The 18117-nt window shown below is 38.4% G+C and overlaps 1 protein-coding gene across 1 annotated transcript in view; it reads left to right on the forward strand.

The window, feature by feature from the left end:
- Positions 1 to 18117, forward strand: part of RFTN1 (raftlin, lipid raft linker 1) — an 84500-nt gene that overhangs the window by 53288 nt on the left and 13095 nt on the right. Inside the window, exons 4-6 of the mRNA XM_010007632.1 lie at positions 2454 to 2877; positions 6935 to 7138; positions 14778 to 14893. Coding sequence (XP_010005934.1) covers positions 2454 to 2877; positions 6935 to 7138; positions 14778 to 14893 — 744 coding nt within the window. The remainder of the gene's footprint in view (positions 1 to 2453; positions 2878 to 6934; positions 7139 to 14777; positions 14894 to 18117) is intronic.

Genomic DNA, 18117 nt, shown 5'->3' on the forward strand with positions numbered 1-18117 from the left:
CAGCAGGAAGCTGGAAAATCAAATTGTCTTTGTTTGTAGCTTGAAAATGTTCAGGCTTTTTACTTTTATTCAAGATGAGAGCCAGCCTTTTCATGGTTTTGTGGAAAGTCGGAAGGAAAAACTGTGTCTGCTGATGCATCACTTTGCAGTTCTGTAGCTTACATTGCACTGTTGATGTAACATTTCCTGCTAAATTTGCTTTATGATGAGATGCTTGGTTCTCATATAATTTGGAAAAATTGAAATATAGGTATAAGTAGGATTTTGATTTTTGTTTACTGCCCATTAACTTGTTGGGAAAGGGCTTTGAAGGTAAGTCCTTTTTTCCAATCTTTCTGCTAAACTGTTAGGCTAATATGGCTTAGACTATGCTTCAGTCCTTAGTTCTTCATATTACCATTCTGAAAACATGAGCTTCAGAAGAAGAGCCTCAGCATACTGTGTTCTTTACAGCAAATACATTTTTTTGGGTGAGCCAAGACTGTAAAACATTGCTACAATAGCTGTGAAAGCTGTTCTCATCCGAATCACAGCGTGGGAGAGTAAGGTGTAGATTGACAAGCAGTCTTTATTGACTAGCACTAATAAAATTACTGCTTATGTGCTGTCCTCAAACTCTTTAATAGCTGCACACTAGTTAAATTTCTATAATTATCTGCCCTGCAACCTACTAAACAAATGTAGTGGTGTGCCTGTAGATTAGTGGCAAGAGATAAACTGAATTTAGAAATCTGCCATTGACTGTATAAAAAAATATTTGTGAAGTTACAATAGTAAGTCAGGCCTATTAAGCAGATTATGAATGTGTCTGTCACTGACATTCATTTAAACCTTTTTGAGCAAGCTAGTTACATGCTAACTTTCTTGGTAGGCAGATACTCATTTGATCAGGGTACTGCTCGTAGTATTTTTATTTGGAGGTTATTGTCCTCTTTAGCAATGAGCTTTAGTTAAGTCAGCATGCCATGTTTGCCAGCCTAAACACCTGTGAAGAGCATTGCCTTGTTTCCTGGAGAGCTCTGTTTAAGTTTCAGTGATCATTAAATCAAGAGTTAATTTAACATGGAAAAATGTAATAGTGGTTTGAAAGAGGAAGTTCTTGTTGTTGATCAGGTATCATATGTGGGTTTGTGTTCATAGCAGTAGCACATTACCAGGAAGTAGATGATTCATTTAAAAAAAATGTAAATTCTGGGTAGGGAAGATGCAGAAATGAGCTTCCTCCTAAATTTATTAATATTTTTTAAAGTGGTACAAAATTATTCCTGTTTACTTGCTTTTGAAAAAAAAGTCCTGAACTGTTTCCCTTAAGTTCATACTAAATTGAGCCTCAGAGAATAATTAAGACACTTTAATTTGCTAGAATTTCATGGTATACAGATAAATTGAAATGATTTCTTCATTCTTGAGGCATTCATTTTAGAAATATTCATGTTAGTTTAGACTTTATATTATATGAAGGGTATACACTGCATGGAAACCTTTCTTTTTCAGTGGGTGATTTTCATAAGTGAATCAGCAGACACTCATGTTTGCACAGAAGTCTGGCTCTTGCTGCATCATCTCCTGGGTTTGAGGCGTCTGAGGCTGGTGATTCGAGTGGATGGTGTATCTGTAGTGCTGAGTCTACCAAAAAAACATTTATCTTTCTTCTGTGTCTCAAGCCTTTCTTAGATTATTCCAGCTTTATCAAGTTGTCATTGCTACTAGTCCAGTGCTTTTTTCTTGGATCTTTTCTGGTTTGATTGATTAATATTTTTACATAAAGCATACAGGATTAATAGTAGCCCCCCTCAGATTCCTTTATTCTTCTTTGCTCATCTCACAGTGCCTTCTTCTATTCCGAGTTCCGTATCTTACCAAAGTGATGTATTAAAATAGCTTTGCTTTTATGTACTCATTATGGGAAAGTTCGACATTTGTGTCTCAATCCAAACTAGGAAAAACAACAACTGTTGTTGTAACAATGCATGCAACAGAGAGAATGAATAACCCTTTCCTCACATAAATATCCAAGTCATGCACCTAATGCAGCAGAAGATGCAATATGAAGTCTCTGACTTCATAGGGTTGATACTAAAACTGTGTGTGCATGAAACCACTTCTGATAACTTAGCATAAAGAAGCTTTTCAAACAGATGCTTTATCCTTTGTGAAGAAATATGTAGGCATTTTCTCAGTTCTCTTGTTCTTTTTCCTTTTTTCCCCCCTCATTTTCACAGTATTTCAGAAGGTTTAGGGAGCTTTTCATCCTGTTCCTCTAGAATGTAACTTTTAATGTAAATGTAAATGTTTGAAATGTTTTAATGTAAATGTAGCATGACAATTTCCTGTGGTAGTGGACAGAAGTAGCAAAAATTACATGCTAGCTGCCTTGAAAGGTGTTATTTTCTGTATTTCTGTTAAGCTAAGACAGCTTGACAGTTAAAAATCTAATCTTGTTTTACTTGTAGATTCAAGATGCTGCAAGTCGAGGCTTGAAATTTGTTGGACTTATACCTCAGTACTGTTCCCAGAAAGACTGTCTTGTCAGCACCTCCCTGACACCTGCCTGTAACGACTCTGTGCAATCAAAAGATAATAAAAATGTTTCAAATTACCCGGACGATCATGCTTCACCGGACCGGGAGAAAATAGATGGCATTAATGGATGCAGTACTCCAGCACTGAGTGAGGAAAGTGGTGACCAATGTGCCACATCCAGGGACAGCTGTAGAGGTGAAGGACAGGGAACTGAAGAGCTGAATCTCAAGTCTGTGAAGGGAAATGAAGAAGAGTTTGAACATGGGAACCCAAGTGTCGCAGAAGCAGCAGACAAGCCGAATGGACTTGCAGAGAATGAAACACCAGCACGATGCTTGAAACCACTTACTGGCAGTAAGTATTGTAGTGACCTTTCATACATAAAAGCCAAGTCAAAATTGCCTCACTTATGTTCCCAGCTCCTCTGGGAGTTGGAGATGTGGGGAGGACCTTACCACTGTACTTAGCAAAGAAAAGATGCACCAAATGAGCCACTTAACCTGATTTCACATGGTTACAGAGTTCATAGCAACTGTGTAAGTCAGATGGCAAAGGCAGAGATTATATAAGCAGGTGCAATTTTGTTATGGCCCATTTGTGTACCTGAGTGTAAAGACTTATTTTTGTTTACTGTTCAGCTGAACTGGTCCATTTCTGCATTTGTTGTGATACCCTGAGAGCTCTTGATCTTTGTATCCTTTTTATCCATTTGAGCAAAAAGCTCTGCAAATCTGCCTGGCAAGGTTTTGCAACAATAGAAGGAATAAGTCACAAGGCCTTATTGCAGTTAGCCTGTTAGTAGCAGGTGAACATACAGCTGAAATTAAACAACCTCAGGAGGAGCAGGAATATTATGTGATCTGTACTCTGACGTCTTGTGGTATTCTACAGTCAGGGTGGGGGCAGTACTACAGTCAGACTCATAATTACTGGAAAGCAGCAGTTATTTTTGTTAATGGCTCATGTTTGCTAATTCATAGTAAAGGACCTCTTGGTTATGGTTCCCCTAGTAATTTTTTTTCCAATTCTCATATTTTTGTAAGATTATTCTTCATATGCACTCTTTATTTCTTTTATTTCTTTGACATATATCTCCTCAGGTGTGTTTTTCATTTTTAAATGTCACTTTATGCTCTTTAAATGTCACTTATGCCAAGTCTCAATTGAGGTCTTCAAAATACCCTCTTTGAGGTCTTCAGAATATTCTCCTTTAAGGTCTTTGTTGCTCAGAGGTTACTCCAGTAGCAGGAATTATACTTCCAAACAGGATGTAGAACAGAGTAATTTACAAAATGAAAAGTCATCAGAAAAACGTTTTCTTGACCCATTTTCAGTTTAAACCTCAAAATATTTTTCTTTCCTATAATTTGCTTAGATCTTAGAAAGCAGTGTGTGTGGTAACTTCTCTTAGCACTTTGCTTACTTTCACTTACAAGCTACAAGGAAATTCCATCCCCAACTCCAATGTGTAAGGAAATTCCATCTACATTCCTTTCAGCTGGTACTGTCCTTGACTTTTAATTATCGTTATTCTTTTATGTCTTACATAGATTCAGTCAAACAATCCTGCCGCTTTGGGGATTTCTTATATAGAACCAAGAATAACTTTGCATTTAACCCTCCTTGGACTATTGTCTTGGTTTCTGTTGCATTTCGGTGTCATTAGCTTTTTTGCATCAGATTTGGATCACACTCTAGTGACCTTTCATCATACTTTCTTCAGTTTTTTGAGGGACAAGCAGACAGCCAGATTTGGTCAAAGCATAACTATTATTTGAAAAATTTGTTCACTACAATCTTACACCATCTAAAACCTCTCTTAGTTCTATAATTCTAAATTAGTCATCTCCCAAGTCTAATCAAATCAGTTCTTTCTCTTTTTATCAAGTTTAATCATCTTTTTTTTGCTATTCTTCTCTATACTGAGCAGTGGAAATCTTTCTGCTTAATGTGAAGCTGATCACCTCCAATATTCTCAACTTCTATCATCTGTAACACCCCAGAATTTTATTACAACTACTGATTTGCCAGAAAAGAGGTTTAATTAAAAAAAATAAGAACATTGTTTTATTTGCTTTCTTGCTTTCTTGCTTTCTCTGCTTTCTGGCTTTATTTATTTCTCATACAGTTTTTTATTTGGTAAGTTATGCAGATACTTTCAAAGACTGAAGGTCTGAGAAGGCAGTTTTATGTGACAGTTCACTTTTAGTAGGATTTTCCCAAATTTATTGCCTGTACAACATTGCTGGTTTCTTTATTACTCTTGTATGAATTTTTGTTATTACAGCACTCCCTTTTCCTCCCATGGAAAATGTATTTAAGTCTTTGGCACTGGTTCTCCATCCTCTTTTGAGAATATGAAGATAGAAAGCATCAGGTGGTTTGGGTTTCTTGGTTGTTTTTTTGCGTTTGGGGGTTTTTTTGGGTTGGTGGTTGTTTGTTTTTTTGTTGGGCAGCTGGTGTTGGGTTTGTTTGGGGTTTTTTTGTTGTTTTTTTCCAGTTAGCCTACTTATTCCATAGGAAGTTGCCACTCTTGAACTCCTTCTTCTCTACATAAAACTTCAGGAGAAAAATTAATATTTCTTGCTATTTGTGGAATCTTAATTTTGTTCTATAATTTTTGGTTTTATACTATTCAAGTTTTATTCTTCTGTTGCTTTTTTTCTGAATATTTTGTAGTGCTCTTTTTCCCTTTTAATAAGGGACTCTTGAAAGCAGTGTTGAAAATTATATGTCTGTGAACAAGGCACAGATGTTCCAATGGTGTGTGCAAAAGTTCTGTGTTACCTAGAACCAAACTGAAGGTGTCTTTGTCCATGCTTGAGCAGTTAAGTTTGCTGATGAAAACTGTTGTCAATAGTGACTTGAGCATTAGTTAGGGCTGGTATGCTTTACAACCAGTAATGGTGCCAAACCAAGTCAGCCACTGAAAGATTTGTACACGTTTCATATCCATGCTGTTAACAGCCCAGTGTCAAATCCAAATTCTCATCTCCCTGTCTGTGGCTTTCCAGTTCCATGATTTGCTCTTGTTCATACAATGTCTTCATATACACCAAAAAGCGTGAGTCAGTTGTGGGGCTCAGAATCAGAACCATCATTAAAGTTTTCTATGTATGCTCTTCTAAGTTAAGATTATAATAATTTCATTATTTCTAAACAAGTGGTTAGCAGAAAGAGGATTCGTGTTGACAATTAATTCCTTTCTACTCTATTTGTATCATGGTTCATGCCAGAGATCATTATGCCTCTTTCTCATGTTTGGTTAAATCATGGGCTTCCTGCTGTCCAAGTGCTGCCAGACTGTGTCTGAGCATCAACCTTCTCATGTATTTTCAATTTACACTCTACTTCTTGCTCATTGATATTTGTCAGAGCAAACTTAACATTTCTCTTGACATCTCTTTCTTTACTCTAATACTTGAGATGAGAATATAATAACTTAGAAACAAGAGGAACCTACTGAATGAATGAATTTCATTTCATATGTCTTTAACTTTTATATTAATTTCTTTTGGGAGAATTTTTTACATTGGAAGTCAATAGAAATTTTACAATTGATTTCCATGTCCATCATTAAGTAAAACAATAATGTAAAAAATTTTTGTCAGTCATTTTATTGATGAGAATTTGGAAGGTAGATCTGCACTTAAATTTGCTTCCAGTTTTAGAGCTGTGAAAGCTCAGCTTTGCTGTCAACAATGTCTTTTTTGTAATGGAAAGCCTGTATTAATTGCTCCTATGATATGCTAGGAGAGACATGGAGCAAAGTCTATAAAATCTTCTCATTTGTAAGTGTAATTCCACTTTCAAAATTCATTTGCTGTTGTGTTAGTGTCTCTAACCTTGGCTTAGACCCGAAGTAAATCAGCAAACCATCCAGTATAGTTTCTATGTTAAAGATCTACAGGAGGCAGTTCCTCCTAAATTTACACTAAGATTTCCTATTTGAACTGTCCTCAGTTTCACAGCTCTTTTAGCAACTCATAGCATCATAAAATCATTCAATAGAAAAATAAAGGTACTCTGTGTGTTAATTTTTAGTGATTTTTTTGACTGCTACAGTACTTAAAGCAGTTTGTGAATCATGTTTTCCTATCTGGTTTACACTGATAATTCCAGTAGGGGGATTGTCTGTTAGTACCCAGGTATTAGTGTCTTTTAAATGTTTTACTATCAACACGGAGTCCATTATTAGTAACAAACATTGTTGCATCGAAATACTGTGTTGGGTTTTGGGACCCTCTTGTGTTGAACACTGAAGAAATGTGTTAAGGAGATAACCACAACCCCAAGTATCTCTGTAGTTGCACAGTGTAATTAGGAAGGAGCAAACAGTGGGTTATACATTGTTGTAGCTGAAATATGATTATACAGTTGTTGCATTACCCCCTTTTTTACTTTTTGGTAGAAAGAGAGATCTTCATTCTCTTCAACAAGCCAAAAACCCCACAAAGATGCAGCCAATATTATACAGTGACTATCCCTATGAGGATCTCCAGGAATGGGCAGACTGTCAACAGCTTAGAAGCAAACTGGCTGGAGCACATGACAGACCACTTCAGGAAAGGAGGCTCACTGGTAAACGCCATCTTCAGCCTTGGAATGGTAAATGGTATGGAAATTACAGAAAGCATTACACTGTGATTATTTTCCTTTCTCCTCTAATAAAGGTCATTATCTTTGAAGAGAAGACATTTGGGAGGTGCTTAAATGTAGACTTGGGGCAGATTTGTTTTAGAACCGCCTATTTCAGTGAAATGGAATGAAAGCACAGAAAATATTTTGGCAGTTGAATAAGGAAAACAGATCATGTATTGTATTTTATAAACAGACTAGAGATGATCCTGTAATTGCAGTAATATACAGAGTTAATAAACTGTACCAAGTAAAATGAATTAAACTAACAAGATTGCAAAGCAGATGACTTAAATGGAAGAGTGGCTTTCTTAACTGTCTGGACATGCACTGTGTCTGGCTCCAGTTGCAGGTCAGGTTAAGGACCCCCCAGTTTCATCTGGCCAACTAGTCAACTAGTCCTTCCAGAGACCATTTCCACCTTGATGGCACAATGTTTTACCAAATTGTCTTCTATGTTTGTTTTATCCTAGCTAGTGTGTTCATATGAGTGATGAATAGATTTTATTCTTGCTTGAAGAATGTAAAAACTCAGATATGTTGTGAAGATGTGACACTGAATCCAGCTTAATACTATAGCCAGTCTGTACTATACTGGCCACCATGGTGTCCCTGAAGAGAGTCTTGCTCTACAAAGAAAGACTGATGCATAATAAGAATCTGAGAGACATAACCAAGGAATCAATCATAAGAGCAAACAAAGGGAAGTACTTGAACATAAAAAAGTTGAAGTTACAGCCAGATTAATTATACTAAAAAAAATGTGACTACTCTTATTTCATGGTTAAAGTGCTTATGGCTGAATCTTTCACCTGATTTTGTTTTGCATTCATCAAAAGGGTTGTGGTAGCCCATAGATTGGGCACTGCTACTAAGATTAGGGGGTTTGCACCTCAAAATTATAGCTGCTTCCAGAGCATCTTCTCTCCATTTTGGTGCTGGTCAGAATTCCAGGACCCATGAAAAAACACTGTAATATGAGTCAATTCTGGAAAAAGTCAATCAAGAAATTAACAAGCAATCCTAATTTTTCATTTTGCAAGCAAGTAGCAAAAAAGGAAGGTCTAAAGTTCAGCTGATGGAATGCTTTCACACAGCTTCCTGGAAAGCTTTGTAATTGCTAGTTAACTTGCTTAAAAACAAATAGTCATTTACTTTATGTGTATAAATTGCAACTCATAGAGGCAAATCTAATTGGCTCTATCAAGCTTAATGTTTTCTTTAATAAAAACTCCTTATCAGTGTACTCAAAAATGCTTTAAACACAGCATTTTTCTGTGATTTAAACTTCTAAAGTTGATTTACATAACAGAGGCCTGGGGGAAGCTCATGTACTTGGATACCAGAGTGTGGAGTGTTGGATAACTGCCTGCAGACATAGATAAAGTAGACCTCAATCAGGACAGTAATTTTCTAAGCAAACAGGACAACAAATTGTATAAAAATGGACAGATTCTGGATTAAGTTAGATTAGAGATTGAAGATGAACAGTTAATATAATTTTTGTTTGCATTTTACAGTTACAGGAAGAACAGGCTTAGAAGTCAAAAAGTTCAGAGTTAATGTCTCTGGAAGTGTATTAATTAGAGCAGTTAACATACCCATGCTAAAAGAAGAACATTTGCTAAGAACATCTGTAAGTTGCTGTCAGTTGCAGTTAAAAGTTTATGATTTAAATCCTAAATTTTTTCTTTGCTGCAGAGAAATGGAGCAGCTTTTTCACTCATATGCCAAGCAGTATGAAACAACCCAGAATAGGGAGGAGGGAAGTAAGAGAGGGCTAAGGGCTTCTCTGCTCTTTCCTTTTGTCTAGTCTTTTATGGCAGCCTATCCAGCTCTTCATAGCTGGTCTCCTTGTTCACTGGTTAATCCTCTTCCAAATTAAGGTAATATTAGCATAGTTTCTTTAATTGGTTATATCACATTTCTTTGTTCTGGGGCTCATTTTGTCTTTGGCATAAAGTACAAATTCATTATTTTGCTTATTAGACTTAAAAACAAGGTTATTATTTTCTTCTTTTCCCCCTTGTCCTTGGAATGCCCAATGATGTGAAGATTTCCAGATTGTCAGTAGTCATAAATCTGTTTCTTCCTTCTGCCAACAGTTTAATAATTACTCTTTGAGAGAGTTTTAAAGTTCACTGATAACAATTGTTTCTTTTTGCTTATTAACCAGATAATTATAAACAGAAATGTAACACAATTGCAAATCACAATGTGTAAACCATGCAGGGCTACACCATATATTAAATGTATTCAGATTTTGCAAGGAGGTTAGAAGCAGCAGCTTGCTTAGTCCTTGAGTCTTCTTGTGTTGACAAATAAGTTATTTAAATTTGGAGTTCAGTAACTTGCTGGTGTTTTTTATCCAACTCATGTCATTGCTAATTCTGCTTGTAGTCCCAGGTGTAAACTGATCCTGCCTAGTGATCTAAAGTGATCACAGGACTTCACCCTTACCTTCTAATGAGAACTGTATCAGCAAGTTCCATATTAATACCACTGCAAATGGAAAGGATGTAACAAGGTGGGGTGTCTTTCTTTCCCTCTAGCAGCAAGTCTGCAATCAGCAGTGTGAGAAGGTGAGAGTGAGGGAGAAAGAGTCAAAGCTAAGGTTATCTTTTGATGTCCTAATAGGGTAATCACAAGCTTTCTCATCTTTAGTTGTTTTGAACTGGAAGTCTTTAAATGCTTGGCATTCTTGTATTTGTTTTACTATTCTGTCTGTGAATTTCCTGCCTTTCAAAGTTAGAAAAAGCCAACCAACCAGAAAACATTGACAGTACCACAAAATGTGAATTGCTTGGTAGAGGAAAGTAGTCAGGTTTTTAGAAGGTCAGATTGATTGTCTGCGTTATACTCACGCTGCCTCTGACAGAGATGAACCAGTGATGCATTTGGCCAATTATAGTCACCTTTTCCAGTAAAGTGGCTGCGATTTTTATAATCCATATGGAATTATTTTTCTCTGTGTGTACTGAAGGTAAAAAGATCCAGGAGGAGGGAGGAATATAAATATGAAGCAAAGGTCAACATTCAGGTCACATGTCTCATAAAGCTACAGATAGCTAGTTTTCTTCAGTGAGAGCAATACCACACTAAAGGTTATTTTCCTAGATAAGGGGGATTTGTAGTTCAAAGACAATGGGAAAATTGTTGCCCACTAGGAAAGCTGTCATGGTAAAGTAAGAAATCTTTTCCCTTATACTACTTGTAAATCAGAAGCAAGAACATCAAAATAGCTTTTTGTCAACTGAGCTACATCAAATATTTATACAAACCAGGGAAAATAGCTTTTTGTGCACAGTAGGATGCCTTAATAAAAAGTGCAGTGCTAATGGAGCATTTTCAGAGTAAGAACAGTGATTGTAACCTTTTTTTTAAGAAAGAGTGAAGTTATGTCAGTTCAAGAGTAGAGATTGGAAAGTGATCCCATATACAGCAAAGTCAAAACTATTTGTTTTATTGTTCCTTACTGCTGCATTGCAAATACTGCGAAAATCTGGCTCAGTACTGGGGGCAGTTCTCTTTAATGTCTTTATCAGTGATCTGGATGGGGTCAAGTGCACCCTCAGTAAGTGTGCAGATGATACCAAGTTGGGTGGAAGTGCTGATCTGCTTCAGGCTCTACAGAGGGATTTGGACAGGCTTGATTGGTGGGCTGAGGCCAATTGTATGCGGCTCAATAAGGCCAGGTGCTGGGCCCTGCACCTGAGTCACAACAACCCCATGCAATGTTACAGACTTGGGGAAGAGTGGCTGGAAAGCTGCTCAGCAGAGAAAGACCTGGGGGTGTTGATTGACAGACAGCTTAATATGAGCCAGCAATATGCTCAGGTGGCCAGGGAGGCCAAGAGCATCCTGGCTTGTATTAGCAATAGTGTGGCCAGCAGGACTAGGGAAGTGGTCATCCCCCTGTACTTGGCACTGGTGAGGCTGCACCTCCAGTACTGTGTTCAGTTTTGGGTCCCTCACTAAAAGAATGACATTGAAGTGCTGGAGCATGTGTAAAGAAGAGCAACGAAGCTGGTGAAGGGTCTAGAGCAGAAGTCTTATGAGGAGGATCTGAGAGAGCTGGAGTTACTTAGTCTGGAGGAAAGGAGGCTGAGACCTTATCCTGAAAGGAGGTTGTAGCCAGGTGGGAGTTGGTATCTTTTCCCAAGTAACATGCAATAGGATGAGAGAAAATGGCCTCAGTTTGTGCCAGGGGAGGTTTAGATAGCATATTGGAAGAAAATTCCTCACTGGTCAGCACTTGCATTCAACCTGCTTTGAGCAGGAGATGGGACTGAAGACCTCCTGAGGTCACCATTCCTCTGAATTATTCTGTAATTCTGTGAAACTGAGTCCTGAATGAAATAGTGCTTCTTTCTCTCCATCAGTTCTGAAGAGAGCCTTGGGATGACTATCTTAGCTTTAGATCTGAAAATCATTAAAATCTAATGATAGATTATGTGATTCTCACCTAGTGGGCCAGCTCTGGAACATATTACTGTAGGCTTAAGTTATTGCAGAATCTAGAGCATCTGTGTGATGATAGTATTGCAGGTAGATTCAGTGCATCTGTCTGTCTCCTTGCCTTTTCACACCTCTGTATAAGAGTTCCCCTGAAATTCCTACTTATTCTGACACCATAGCATGGATTATATGTGCCTTTTCTCCAAAATATGACCACGTTATCTCTATTCTTGCTGCTTTCTCCTTCCCCCCAGTTATTCTGAGCATCCCAAATGTTTCACATGCGAATGAATGAATGACCTTTACCTCCCCCTTTATTCTGAAAGAGTAGTAAATGGCCTGTAAAAGGGAAGTTGTACAGCCAAGGTGTGAGAATTGGCAGACATGCATTCATGGCATTAAAGTTTAAACATTGTGGTGCAACAAGTAGAGAGGAGAATTCATTATGGTGAAGGGGGAAATCTTCATCAAACAGTTCCTCTTGCAGAGTTTTTGACCAGCATCACTATAGAGCAGACACCCATATGCAGCAGCTCTCATTCCGTTATAATTTTTCCCCTTCAGGTTTCTTATTTTCTACAGGTTTCTTTCCTGGCCAAAAAAGTGAATGGATCTTAGGATTGACTGAATGTAGCATTCAACAGTAATCGTTGTACATCCGATGAAGTGCAGTCAAGTTTATCTGCTGCCTGTAGGGTCTCACGAGCTCAGCTATTAGTTTCTGAAGCATTACGTATGTGCCATAATGTTCACATATGTGGAAGCTGTGAACTGCATGAGTGGAATGTGCTGCAGAGTGAAACATAAATGATGATTTATGAGTGAGTGTAAACACACGCATGCTGATTGTGTTTTGATCGCTTGTTAATTAGCTGGCAAATGCGTAGGGCAAGCTCATGCTGCGGTTGTGCCAACAGTGTGACACTGAATTCCATTAAGAGACTTCAGGATACAGGATTACAGTACACCAGCACTGTACAAAGCTTCCTGGCAAGACATGGGTGTCTGTGTCTATTGCAGCCTTAGGTGCCATCCTGTCATCCCTGGCTTGGAAAATCAAAGGGTTATTTGGCTGTTATACATGCTAAAATAGATTTGGAAGGGTGTGGTTGTTGGAACATGATACACAGAAGTTAAGCTGGTTCCAGCTTTAAAATGTAGGGTCTAACAAAGTGCCATTTCTAAATTAAATACAATGGTTAACCTTTGTAGCCATTTTTAATGTGGCAAGCTTGTTGTCCCTACATTTCTAACCTACAACCATCTATTTGGTGATCTGGCCTGTTACTTAAAAGCAAACATGTCAGTTCTCCTCACTCCAATGAAAGATTCATTTAGAGAGTAGGATCATTGCTTTGTAGTCCAGTTTGGCCTCCTTGGAGCAATGTGTAATACTGGCTCATAGCAATGGTGAGAAGTGTTCATCCCTTTATATTATAAATGGAATTACAGGAAACTTGCTGGGGAGACAGTGTAAAGATACACTTGTATTCTATTTCTTTGAGTCTCCCAACAGAATCCCAAGGAGAGTCCCTAGGAAGTGGTTTACAACAGTTTTATTTCACAAACAAATGAAAAAAAAAATCCTATTGCCTTTCAGATACAAGTATTTGCATCTTCTCACTTACAACTTAATGACTTCATTGAAAATGCAGCAAGAGAGTAGTGGACCATGCAAATAGAAGCAAAGGGGTGTGCAAATGCTTTACATCTGCAACAAGAGTCTTGCTACAGTGTGCTTGTAAACGTAAGCCTCCAACTGTAGGAGTCTAGTATGTTGTGGGCAAAGCCCACAGCAAATTTATTATTTCCAGATAATAAATTTAATTTAGATCATGTAATGATATCAGAAGATGTTGACTGAGATTGTGTCTGCAAAAGGTAAGAAGCCTCTTAATCCTCTTCACTGCCTCCTCTGTGAAAATTGGTTCTGAGTTTGATACATGTTTTCCCTTGGCGGCAGTGATGCCTTTCCTCTGGCATTTCTTGACCTCCTATTATCCATCAGGGAAGAAGGCAGGAGGACCTGATGAAACAACTTAAGAAGACTTATACAGAAGACTCTCCTGTCTGTTCAGGAATCTTATCAGTCTGGCATGTGTAGTTGCTTTTCAAAAACATGTATCATACCATTGCAAGGAATGTAGTTTTCCTAAAGATGTGAAGAAACTATCATGCAAAATACAACACTTAGGGAGGGGATAAGCAAGGTCTTTATAATGAGTCATACAGGGTAAATGTATTATTTAAACTAGAAAATCTGAAAAACAGGTGTTTTGACAATGTGAGAGGAGTTTTTTATGCTCATAAAGGGTACAGTACTGCTTGTTTACAGGTTGTTTTTTTTAAATACAGTTCTGCTGCTTCATCTTTTAGCTAATTTTTGTAAGGAAAGGTAAGTGAATTATTTTTTTTTTCAGTTATTCTGTTTTTTTTCTGTCATGGAGCTGACAAAACTCAAGTACTTGCCTATGGAAGTGATTGCTGATTCTGGAGTACACAGCTAAGTTGAAGGAGAAAGTGCTGCTCAAATAACTTCCATAGTATCTGTTTGAAAAAAGGCTGAACATGCTGGGAATGCAAATGAGAATAGAGAGCCACTAAACCAGATGGTCAAAATGCCTTCATAAATTGATTAAATAGTTATGAATATATCTTTTCTTTCACACTGTTCAGATATGCCAGAACATCCTCAGTCCATGTAGATCACTATAATTGCAACAGCTGGTCTGTATGAAGGATTCTGACTTGTGAGAATGAATTGATACAGTCATTCATATCAGTGTACCTTCAAAAACCTTGAGAAGTTGACATAATATATGGTCTTTATCCCTGAAAATTTGTGTATAACTTCAAGTAGGTGAGCTGAACTGAGGTCTGAATTAATTTTGCCTGCTCAAAATAGGAGAGCTGTGTTTTTTCGAGGACAAACTGAAATAACAGAGTGGACAGTGAGATTTGCTATTAGAGTAGGAGCTCTTAAAAACCACTGAAGTTATTAATCTCATTCATTTAATAGAGATGGACTATCAGAGTAAGAAGCTCCATGCACTTTTTTGTTAACAGCCTCAGAAGAATTTGTTATTAATAAATTCAAATGCCTTACTACACATGGGGTGCCTTCTATAAAACTTACAGATAACCTTGTGTTTTCCCAGATTCTTTACATGGGACAATGGATGGAGTATTTCTCTTTGAAGATGTTGCTGTGGAAGACAACAAAACCGTGCAGGGCTATGATGCAATTGTTGTAGAGCAGTGGACTGTCTTGAAGGTATGTGTGCAGTTTTCCTTCTTTGATTTTTTTGTAAATTAAAGCACTCCCAAGACTCTGAGGCAGACTCTCGTGTACAGATCTGTGCTTCAACAGTACCAGGCAGGCAACTGCGGTAAAGGGTTTGTATGATGTGTGTGTACCAGTACAGGTTGGGGGCTGACCTGCTGGAGAGCATTGCCAGGGCAAAAGGGACCTGGAGGTCCTGGTAAACAGAAGGGTGACCATGAGCCAGCAATGTGTCCTTGTGGCCAAGAAGGCCAATGGCATCCTGGGGTGTATTAGAAAGGGTGTGGTTAGTAGGTTGAGATAGACATTCCTTCCCCTCTTCTCTGCCCTGGTGAGGCCACATCTGGAATACTGTGTCCGGTTCTGGGCCCCTCAGTTCAAGAAGGACAGGGAACTGCTGGAAAGAGTCCAGCACAGAGCCACAAAGATGATGAAGGGAGTGGAACATCTCCCTTATGAGGAAAAGCTGAGGGAGCTGGGTCTTTTTAGCTTGGAGAAGAGGAGACTGAGGGGTGACCTCATCAATGTTTACAAATATGTGAAGGGACAGGTGTCAGCTGGACAGAACTAGGCTCTTCTCAGTGATGTTCAATAATAGGACAAGGGGCAATAGGTGCAAGCTAAAGCATAGGAGGTTCAGGTAAACATGAGGAAAAGCTTTTTCACTGTGCAAGTGACAGAGCACTGGAACAGGCTGCCCAGAGAGGCTGTGGAGTCTCCTTTGCTGGAGACATTCAAAAACCACCTGGATGTGTTGCTGTGTGATGTGCTCTAGGTGATCCTGCTCTGGCAGGGGGGTTGGACTAGATGATCTTTCAAGGTCCCTTCCAACCACTAACATTCTGTGAATCTCTGTGCTTTATTAGGGGGGCAGGAAATGTGAGTTTTTGTGAGCAATGAAACTCAGGGCTCTCTGTCCCAAAAATACAGATGTCTGCTAGATGAACTGTAAAGAGGGCCTCTTTTGGTTGTCAGGGCAACATGATCACACAAGTCACTGTTCCCACTGCAGTTCTAAAGAAGGCTGCCCTTTAGGTAGGCTTAGCTGCAGTAGGAATGCACAGATACCTGCATTTGCTTCTCTCTGACCTCCTTCATATGATGAAAGAACTCTATATTCTGGATAAATCCCTATTAAAAAAATATGTGTGTCATAGATGGGCTTTTTACTGATCCAAGTGCACACTCGGATCAATAGAAACACTGTTTAGATCAAATCAGTCAGTACCAATCTTCCACAGCAAATGTGATACACAGATAGGTATTTGAAAAGGTAGGATTAAAATTATTTGTGAGTTGAAGCAAAAAGATAATGGGGAAAAGAAGATTCCATTGCCTAATTCTCAGAAGGTGTTTTTTTTGTTGTTGTATTTGATTGCTACAGTCTGCCAGCAAGAGATGTTATGTATCTATAAAGCCATTGTCTGATCTTTTTCCTTGGCATATATTGTAAATTGTGTAACATCCTAAGAAAGACAAGCAAGGCACAAACATGCCAAAAGGATGGATTAAGGGAAAATGGAACAGATGCTAGACCAAATGTGTAAAATTCCAGGAGGCTAGGATTAAGAGTTTAGTTATTAGACGATGACTTTGTAGTTTAGCAAGAAATGACCATATAATTATGGCTAGAAAGTTCTTGAAAAACAGTGTAATGTGTTAACAGCAGCTTTTCTTGTGCTATTGTGCATCTGAACAAACAATTCCTACATTGTATTTAATGTTATTCCAATTATTAAAGACTTGACTGTAAGTTCTTATTCATTTTTAGGGTCAAATTGTGTTGTTGCTACTTAGGAGTGAGGTTTTGGGATAATGACAGATGGTTCCATGAGTGCATTAGGTCAATGCTGATCAAGAAGGCAAATGTTAAGAAGCTTTAACGTTAACCATATGTTAAAAGCAATTAGGAAAGGAATAGAGGGTGAAACAGCAAGCATTTGCTACTATGTACTATTCTGTAAAGGGTGGTTTGACAACACCTCATTTCAGAAAGTTTTGTTATCATTGTAATTGTTCAGAGAAGAGCAGGGTGGATGATCAGTGGAGCTAATACAGATAGCTTCCATCTTAGGAAGGCTTTATATAGTGTCTCCTTTCAGCCTGGAAAAGAGAAGAGCTGCAAGGAATGGAATAGGTAGAGGTCTCCTAAACCATGGGAGGCATGTAAATAGGGTCTGACTGTTTGGTATCTCTTCCAGTACAAGAACTAAGAATTATCAAATGGCAGTAATTGGGACCAGGTACAAAACAAACAAAGAGGAGATAAATCTTGTAATTCTTCATGCAGCAGCAGCAGATCTCTGGAGAGCCTTTCTGGAGAATGCTGCAGATTCAAGAAGTTTAGATGGCTTCAGGTGAAAATGACATTGTTTTTCCCTCTACCGTATCTATCTCAGTGTTCATACAAGCATTTTAATTCAGATCAGGAGTGCATTTCTTAAGTGAACCCCTGGATCTTCCCCACTTCATATGCCTCACCTCACATTACAGAATAGTTTCATATTACAGAAACTGGATTTCTTTCAGTAGAAACTAAGCCAGACATGCTGAGAGGAGGTACACAAAATATTTGAGGCAGGTATTCTACATGCTTGCACTGATACTTACTACTCTTCCTTAGCTGTCACTTGCAGCCATGTTGGAGACAGCTTTCTGAGTTAAATGGTTTCTTGGTTTGAACCTGTCCAGCTCTTCAGCATCAGTGAAACGTTCTCTGTCTCAGTGGGGTATTCCAACAGAGTTATGCATAATGGCCCCTGCATATCTCTTAGTTGGCTCTGTGTGGTCACAAGACAGTTGGTCTAAAGCTACATGACAAGGACAGCATCTGATAATGGAGATCCTGTGATGGCAGAGTGGTGATTAAACCACTAGGACACAACAGAAATTTATCTTCTAGCAAGGCCCCTTGAAGCACTAGAGACCAGATAGGTGGGGTATCATTTGCCTTAAATTCTAGCAATTCCATGCTGCAGACACATCTGGTCAACAGATTAAAGAATCAACCTCCCAGTGCCATCTGGTTTGTCAAGAGAAGTTGTACTGCTGTGCACCATGTCTGTGTCAGGGCTAATGTGGAAAATCTCTTGTTTCAGATGTAAGATTTGCCCTGTGCAATTCCAGAAAGTGAGTGATAGCATTTATGCAGCTTGTCAGTATGATCAGACTATTCTCTGCTCTGATTTAAGATTTGGATGCTGGGTGATCCCTGG

Source organism: Chaetura pelagica, unplaced genomic scaffold (assembly GCF_000747805.2).
Source record: "Chaetura pelagica isolate M959 unplaced genomic scaffold, ChaPel_1.0 scaffold10, whole genome shotgun sequence".
In the NCBI taxonomy this organism is placed as follows: Eukaryota; Metazoa; Chordata; class Aves; order Apodiformes; family Apodidae; genus Chaetura; species Chaetura pelagica.